At 44.1% G+C, this 9,337-nt stretch overlaps 1 protein-coding gene across 1 annotated transcript; it reads right to left on the reverse strand.

Moving 5' to 3' along the window:
- Positions 1 to 721: 721 nt before the first annotated feature.
- Positions 722 to 3,362, reverse strand: LOC111390542. Its single transcript, XM_023015599.1, has 5 exons — positions 3,176 to 3,362; positions 2,155 to 2,801; positions 1,762 to 2,022; positions 1,446 to 1,531; positions 722 to 1,361 (listed from the first exon to the last, which is right to left on the reverse strand). The coding sequence occupies exons 1-5, from the start codon at positions 3,360 to 3,362 to the stop codon at positions 722 to 724; spliced, it is 1,821 nt and encodes a 606-aa protein (XP_022871367.1).
- Between the last annotated feature and the right edge of the window lie 5,975 nt (positions 3,363 to 9,337).

The raw sequence follows: 9,337 nt of genomic DNA on the forward strand, positions 1-9,337 counted from the left end.
GAGGAACTAAACAACTTTAACTTGGTATCCTAACTCCAATCACTTAAGCGAGTAAATTGTACGAAAGCCTCATGAGCCATGACCAATATTGGACTGCAAATGACTTGTACTTAAGCTTAATAAATGTAACCTGAATGGATCCTGACAATGGCGTTCAGCCTCACCAAAGGAGGCAAGTGCATATGCCTCGAAATTCAGACGAGGTGGCCCAAAGATGGGACGCTAACCTCTCCTCTGAGGTGATGACGCTTCCCAACATGGTGGATGGTTCAGCTATGCTGAGGCTTCTCCTAGTGGCGTTCATCCTCGCCAAAGAGAGGTAAGTACATGCGCCTCGGAGTTTAGACGAGGTGGCCCAAAGACAGGACGCTGATCTCTCCTCCGAGGTGATGACGCTTCCCAACATGGTGGATTGTTCAGCCATGCTAAGACTTCTCCCAGTGGTGTTCAACCTCGCCAAAGGGAGGCAAGTGCATGCACCTCAGAGTTCAGACGAGGTGGCCCAAAGATGGGACGCTGACCTCTCCTCCAAGGTGGCGACGTAATGTGACATGTGAATTCAATAATGGACAATTTTATTAAATCATGGAAATGTTACATAAGCTGGGAGAGATTGTCCAGCAAGGTAGTATATTCATTGATAATAGATTCGGAGGTGCTCAATGTTCCATGGACGGGGTTGTGCCTTGCCGTTCATGTCTTCAATCCAGTAGGTCCTAGGTCATATCTCCTCTCTGATTTTATATGGACCTTCCCAGTTCGGGCCCAAGGAATTGGTGCCAGGTTCCTTTGAGGAGAGGAAGACTCTCTTAAGGACCAAGTCGTTGATTCGAAATGACCTCTTCTTCACCTTTAAGTTGAAGTACTTCATCATTTTTCTTTGATATATGACGAGCTTCAGCTGGGCGTCGTCTCTCCTTTCTTCAATGAAGTCGAGGTCGCACCTACGAAGCTCGTCATTTGTTATCTCACTGAAATGCAGACGTCGTGGGGATGGAAGTTTGACTTCGATGGGGCTCATCGCCTCAATCCCATATGCCATGAGGAAAGGTGTTTCCCCTGTTGGGGTCCTTGCAGTGGTTCGGATTGCCCAAAGAACCTGTGGGAGCTCATCCACCCATGCCCTTTTTGACATATCAAGCTTCCTTTTCAGGATGTGTTTGATGGTCTTGTTCACAGCCTCAACTTGGCCATTTCCTTGTGGGTAGTGAGGTGTGGAGAAGTGTTTCTTGATGCCAAGTTCTTCACACAAGCTTCTGACCTTCTTGTTGTCGAACAGTCTATCATTGTCTGAGACGATCGAGTAGGGAACCCGAACCGGCATATGATATTCTTCCACAAGAACTTGGAAGTGTTGGCTTCTGTAATTTTTGTCAGGGGTTCAGCTTCAACCCACTTTGTGAAGTAATCAATGGCCACAATTGCGAAGCTCGGACTTCCTCTACCTTTTGGTAGAAGACCTATGAGGTCCACACCCCACTTCGAGAAAAGCCAAGGGCTGGAGACCGCGGTCAAATCTTGCGATGGTTATCTTTGGATAGGAGAGAATCACCGGCATTTGTCACATTTTCGTACAAACTCAAGGGCATTCCTCTTCAAGGTAGGCCAGTAGTACCCATGTCTCAATATCTTTTGTGTCAAAGATAGACCTCCAAAGTGGTTGCCGCACACACCCTCATGGACTTCTCTTAAGATGTATGTAGCCTCTTCTCCTCGGACGTATCGTAAGAGTGGAGAGGAGAAGCTCCTCTTATAGAGTACATCATCAATGAAGAGGAGTCCTCTTAGCTTGTAGGTCTCATGCTTGTCAATGGGAAGTACCTGGTCTTTGAGGTATGCCATGATGGGTTGCATCCAAGTAGGAGTCCCAGTGACCCACATTACATTGGGGGCCTCGATTGATGGCATGAGGAGGTACTCCATAGGGATTACTGTGAGTAGTTCGAAACCCTTGCTACTTGCAAGTTTGGAGAGTGCATCCACATGTGCATTTTCAATGCGGGGGATCGGGATCAACTCAAACTTTTCAAAAGATGAGATGAGGTTCATCACTATTTTCAAGTAGGAGGCCATTGTTTTGTCCTTCGCTGAGAAGTTACCGTTGACCTAGCTAACGACCAGCTGGGAGTCACTACTGATGAGTTGCCTCTTTACTTGCATTTCTTTAGCTAACCTGAGGCCTGCGAGAAGTGTCTTGTATTCTTCTACATTGTTGGTGGCCTTGTACCCGAACCTCACCGTCGAGTTCAGCTTGTGACCTTCTGGGCTAATGAGGACTACTCCGGCTTTTGAGCCGACGTCCTCAGCCGACCCATCAACGAATACGTTCGACGTTGGGGGCTTGGCTTGTTCCATGATTTTATCCACCTCGGGTAAGTTGGTGAATTTTGCCACAAAGTTAGCTAAGGCTTGGCCCTTAATGGCTGCCTTAGCCTTGAACACGAGGTCAAACTCACTTAGCTCCACCGCCCATTTCAATAATCTCCCTGAGGCATCCAGCTTTTGGAGTACATGTCTTAGGAGAAAATTTGTCAGCACGTGGATGGTGTGAGCTTGGAAGTAGAGTCTCAACTTCTTGGAGGCCGTGATCAAGGCCAAAGTGAGCTTCTCCATATCGGGGTAGCGGGTTTCCATTGATAGGAGTGCTTTACTTGTATAGTAAATGGGGAGTTGGGTGGTTCCCTCTTCCCGGATTAGAACCGGACTAATGGCCTCATTGGAGACGGCGAGATACAACTGTAGGATTTCACCGGGCTTCGGTTTGGAGAGGAGGGGGCCTACCCTAGGTGCCTTTTCAGGCCCTGGAAGGCCTCTTCACATTCCTCATTCCACTGGAATTTCTTCCCAACTTTTAGCACTTTGAAAAATGGGAGGCATTTATCCGTAGCTTTGGAGATGAAGTGGCTAAGTGCGGACACTCGTCCAGTCAAACTTTGCACCTCCTTTAGCTTTTGGGAAGATCTCATCTTGCATAGGGCCTCAATCTTCTCGGGGTTGGCTTCAATACCACGTTAGTTGACCATGTATCCTAATAACTTACCAGAGGCCACTCCGAAGGCACATTTAAGGGGGTTGAGCCTCATTCTATATCTTTTCAAGATTTGGAAGGTGCTGTTGAGGTGCGTTATGTGGTCCCCAGCTTCCAAACTTTTACCAGCATGTCATCTACGTAGACCTCCATTATCTTGCCGATAAGGTCCACAAACATTTTGTTGACGAGCCTTTGATATGTTGCTCCGACGTTTTTTCAACCCGAAGGGCATCATCTTGTAGCAGTAAAGGCCTCGGTCTGTGATGAAAGATGTGTGTTCCTCATTGACCGGGTGCATGGGGATTTGATTATTGTCGGAGTATGCATCCATGAAGCTCAATAACTCATGCCCAGCCGTGGAGTCTACTAGTTGGTCGATCCTTGGAAGTGGAAAGCTGTCCTACGGGCAAGCTCTGTTGAGGTTAGTGAAATTGATGCACACGCTCCACTTGCCGTTGTGTTTCTTCACTAAAACTGGATTGGAGACTGACCTTGGATAGGTGGCCTCCCTGATGAAGCCATTCTAGACGAGCTTCTGAACTTCTTCTGTCAGGGTCTCGTACCTCTCAGGATTGAGGGCTCTTCTTTTCTGTCTATGCGGGGCAAACTTAGGATCAATTTTCAGGTGGTGGCAACTGACCTTGGGGTCTATGCATACCATATCCTCATGCCTACAAGCAAAGATATCGAGGTTCCTACTTAGGAAATCCTTGAATTTTTCTTTCACAGTGCTGGACAAGCCCTTGCCCACCTTTAACAATTTGGATAGGTTTCAGGGGTCCACCCAGAAGCTCTCAAGTTCCTCAACTGGGGATACTTGAGGTTCGTGTTCAATTGTGCGGGGTTCAATTTCATCGATGACCACTACTTCCGGATTGGGTGGTGTGTCAATCATTTCGACATCTTCCGGTTCGGCGAGAGCATCACCTGGGGAATCACCCATGACTACATCAGCAATAATTACGTGGACGTCCCAAGGCTCTACCTTTCTAATGGAGCTTAAATAACATTCTCTTGAGCCTCTTTGGTCGCCTCTCACCATTGCCACTCCATTTTCAGTCGGGAACTTCATGCATAGGTGGTGGATGGAGGTGACAGCTCCCAATTCTTTTAGGGCTAGCCTACCCAATACTCCGTGGTAGGCCGATCGATTATCGACAACAAGGAATTCCATGAAGTTCATTATGGTTTAGAGAGACTCCCGCATCTCTACCGTGAGCGTGATTTTTCCTCTCAGAGTAATGCTATCTCCAGTAAATCTGTACAAAGGAGTGGTGGTGGATGTTAACTTATGGTCCAGTATCATCTTGTCAAAGATGGATCCGAATAGAATGTTGACGGAACTACCATTGTCAACTAACATTCATTTGAGCCCATTCCAGGCTACAATTGCTCTTACCACAAGTGCATCACAGTGTGGGTAGTGAACCCCTTCAGTGTCTTCCTGGGTAAAGACAATAGGTGGAACTTGATCTCTCTAGGAGTTGTGGCCCACAATATAGCTGGTAAGTGGGGGGCGCTTGGCCTCACGGGCATAATTCCTTTTGGCGTTTCGCGTTTCACCGCCTACATAAAGGCCTCCAAAAAATGGTATCCATCTCGTAGATAGGGGCCTCATCCTGAGTTTGTTAGTTTTTTCGATGTATGCGTCCTTCCTTAGGCCTTTCTGCATCACGCTCCCGTCGTTGTGGAGAGACATCCCTTTGACGTGGAGCGGCCTCTTTATGCCCAGGTCGATTATCATACCTTGGCGAGGGCCTGTTCGCCTGGGGTAAATCATTTCTGTCCCTAGAGGGTTCTTGTCGGGAGTGGTGAGCGTAGTCTCGGCAATCTGTCGTGTCGTGTCCATAGGACCGGTGGTATACAAAGTATCCAAGTTTTTTATTCGACTTATTTCTAGGTCCTGAACCTCGGCCTCGGCCTCTACCCCTACGGGATCCTAGCGGAGTTCCCATCTACTGGGTGTCGATGACTGGGTTGATATCCTCATATGCCAATGTAGGGACGACGCTAAAAGTGGTGGTGGCCAGTGCTTGCCCAGAACTCTCGTTACCAGCTTGGTTTATTTGGTAGTCCATCAAGTGGGAGGTCGGCCCTCTAGCACGCTGCCTTTAAGGAGGTGGGAGGCCTCCATTCACCCTGTTTCTATGCTCAATCAATTCTTTATTGATGATTTCCTGCCTCATTATCTCGAGTAAGGCATCATAGGTGGTGGGGTCTTGATTTTGTACGTCCCTCCAGAACAGGGTGTTCATGTTCAGACCTCCTCTCAATGCAGATAATGCCTCACGGTCGATGACTTGCACACAATATGTCATCTCATTGATGAAACATGATAGGAAGCTCTTTAAGGACTCCCCATGTGCTTGTCTCATGTCTTAGAGATGTTGGATGGGGGCCTCTCCCTCTTTGCTCACAGAAAACCTCTTCAGGAAGGTCGTCTTGAATTCGAGCCAACTTCTTATGCTCCCAGGTGGTAACCTACTATACCAAATTTTAGCTGCTTCACTAAGTGGAAAGCTCTGAATTTCACAGCTGGAGTGGCGCCCCTTAGGCTCATGTGGGTTTTGTAAGCATTCAGCTGCTTCTGTAGGTCGCCTCTTCCGTCATACTTTGGAATCTTTGGCATAACAAAGTGGTTCGGGACTTGGGAGCTTCTTAGTTCCCTTGAGAATGACAAGTTTTTATCATCATTGTCCAAGTCACAGGACCTCTGCTATTCATCTGAATCGTTTTCTTCAGCCTCATACCTTGGTTGTTGTTGAGAGGTTCCGGGATGGTTCCTAGCCTCTTCTTTTCTCCTTTGGTACCTATTTCTAGGCGAAGCAACACGGGGGGCATTTTCATGCCTTTCCTCCGGCTGTTGAGCCATTGGAGGTAGAGGCGGTGGCCTTGTCCAAGGCTCGTGATGTTGTTGTTGTCTGAGCCTCAGTTCAGCGGGGCTAATTCTGCCAAATACACTGTCTGACCTCCTATGCCTTTGCTCTTGGTCATACGGAGGTGGAAAGTTATCATGGTGAAAAGGGGCCTCGGTGGGTCAGCCAGAAGCATAGTTGGAGGAAACGTCAACTTCTACTTCCCTTTCAGATGGGCTTACACCTCGGCTATAGTTCGGTGAGGTGGCCCTATGACTTTGAACTTCATCCTCTTGCTGGTATTGCCCTTGAGGGGTGTATGGAAGAATAAGGAAGCCTTTCTGGCCTTGCATTTGGGCCATAAGTTCCCTCATAGCCATGTTTTGGCTAGCAATGTCCCTTATATTAGCTGCCATGGCGGCCATTTCTCTTGATAGCCGGGCCGTCGCATGCATTCCACCTCTTCGGTGGTTGTGATAGGGTCTATGCCGAGCTACCGGGGCTGCTGCTTGAGGGGGTACATTAGCATTTTCTCTTACCCTCCTGGGGGTGTATCTTCGTTTGAGCTCATTTTCCTTGTGTCTTACCCTTCAGATTTTTGCTAAGTCGTGGGGATTCCTCTTGTTCTTTTTCAAGAACAAATCCCTTTTCAAGGGGGATGCCCAAGTATTCCTCTTTAACAAGCTTTCACCACAAGGTTGTTCGTGGTTATGGTATGGTTTCCCACAGAAGGCGCCAATCTGTTGACCCCAATAAATGTTGCCAACAAATACCGGACCCACCCGCGCACACATAAGCGAAAGTCCAATATGCAAAGACACGTGGACAGTCTAAAACTGACAGATCAAGGACGTGGGAGTAGCTCAACGACGCAGGACGAGAACGTTTGGAATCCGGCGAGATGATCATAGACTGATTGTACAATAATTACCAATCGATGTTTGGAAATGTATATCTGAATATGTATGAATTCGTTTGTGTTGCAAGATAATCAGAAAGAGAGAGTGTTGTAAAGTATGATTTCTTGTATTGATTCTTGTATTAGCCTCTGTATGGGGTACATGGGGGAGTATTTATAGTGTCACTAGTTAGATCGTGACCTTTGGTTCGGGGTACACGTGGCCTCATCCGATTGAGTTACATGTCAAATTGTAGGCATCAGCCGCACTTAGCCTGTTATACATTTATTGATTGGCAGAGTCGCCTCTACTAGTGACAAGACTTAACATTTACACTCATGACAAACATCCTATCAATCATTCAAGAAAGATCTTTGTGCAGAAGATCTCTTGGGGGAGGTGTCTATGGAAGATGTTACTTTGTGCTTCGGAGACTGTCACCTCGGCTACAAAGTTTCGGCAAACAGGGCCTCGTCCACCCTCAAAGGGCCTCGGCATATGAGCTTCGGAAGCTCCTCATGAGGCAATGATAAATGGGCCTCGATGTTTGTGGACCTAGATTTGGGGGCCTCGGCATATGCAAACCATCTCGAATTAAGTGCCACGTGGTTCGGCACGAGTTGATTGTGAACCTCGGTGGGTTGTCCAAGTGTGCAAACACGTAACAAGAATAATAATAAGTACTTAGAACATATATCAGAGGACACAGAATATTTCTCTAAATTTCTTTGATACGCACGCATGAGCTTTAGAAAATTGGCAACATTGATATTCAAAATATTCGCTCAAGTGATAATGTGATCGACTTATTTGCAAAAGCATTGTCAATGTTTACATTCAAGAAACTTTTATCCTATAAATTTTCATGATAAGGTTTACTCAGGTAGCATTCGTTTTAATACTCAAAAGTAGCATTCGTTTTAATACTCAAAAAAAAAAAAAAAAAAAAAACACTCTTTTTTGGTTCTTTTGATATTTTTTGTCTCAATGGATTCTATCAAGCAAGGTTCTTAATGAACCAAGTAATGTGTAATTCGTCAATTCAAAAGCAGTATTGTAATGTTATAAATTAAATATTCAATGATTATTGTATTCATACAATTCTAATTATTATAATTGTCGAGTTTTAATACCCAAATTAAGGGCCATAAAGTTGAAGGTCGGAATATATTTCATAGGCCTCGACAGTGAAATAATTATAAACAACCAAGTTCAAAGGCTCTACCCGGCTCATACATATTACCTATTGGATAGTTTTGAATTTTAACCCATTTAAACTTATTATTGGTCCATTTAAAGCCTATATATACGTGTGTGTTTCTACCCTAGCTGTTTGGGTACGATTTTGTGTAAAAAACAAGAAACATGGTTGCCTTCCATGTGAAAATTGACTGCCATTGAGAAAGAATTCCGACTACCTATTTTGTTTTGGCCTCCATCTTGTGTTCCTTCCACTGTTTTTCTTGTGCCTTTGTGGCTTGTAAATCATCACCGTTATCTTGTCCTTTGTGAGTGAGATTGAGAAGCAACCTAAATGAATATATTGATTGTGGATTATAACCATTTGGATAGGACGATTGGTTGTTTGGTAAAAAAAGATAACGCAAAAATGAGCTCGAAAAAAGCTTATTTGACAATCTTTGGATCAAGCTTCCATGACAATAATTATTGTACCCGTACTGTCAATTTTTTATCTATAAATATAAAACTTTAATTCTCAATAGCCTATGCACAAGTCTATTAATTATCTCCATTTCTTTTCTTTTATTTATAATTTATGACATTTACCAAATTATAAAAAAATAGTACTAAAGGATTCCTTTAAGCAAGCTTTTGTACAATAACTACATTTCCCAAGATTCACAACTACTATTCATTTATCCTCCCTTTGTTTACATCATATTATAATTTCAGTAATTTATAATTTTATACAAAAACTCAAAATAATAGCTTTTCTGATTGCCTAGACCTAATAGGTTTAACTTTTCGTAAGTAACACAAGGAATGTAGATTAAATGAACTGCATGTTTACATGGTAACACAAGAACACGCATGCTAATAAAAGTAGTATATTGCTTATATGAACACGAGATTATGCTACTTGTACATAAAAATGATACATAACGAATTACATAAAATGATGAGAATAGAAAGAATTGGATGAAACTGTGTTTTAAACAGACAAATGATATAATAACATATGACATTATGTAACATATTGTGTAAAGTTTAATGTATATGTAGCAAGATATTATGAAAATGACACATCCTTGCTACAAATGATCGTTCATATGGCAAACCTAACTTTAACTGAAATGAACTCCTCAGTATAATCCCCATTCAAAGCAATATAAAAATAAAAGGAATCGAACAAGAAATCATAAATCACAAAACAATAACCATTAACTTGATATATCAGTAATCAAACTGTTAACATCCATAATCCCACACGTGGGCGGGGAGGGGGGGGGGGGGTTCTAATATACGCTTTGAGTAAATTTTCAGATATTGAATTTCAGGTACTAAGATTAGCCACACATCCCCCCTTCTCT

This window comes from Olea europaea, unplaced genomic scaffold (assembly GCF_002742605.1).
Source record: "Olea europaea var. sylvestris unplaced genomic scaffold, O_europaea_v1 scaffold69, whole genome shotgun sequence".
Classification (NCBI taxonomy): domain Eukaryota; kingdom Viridiplantae; phylum Streptophyta; class Magnoliopsida; order Lamiales; family Oleaceae; genus Olea; species Olea europaea.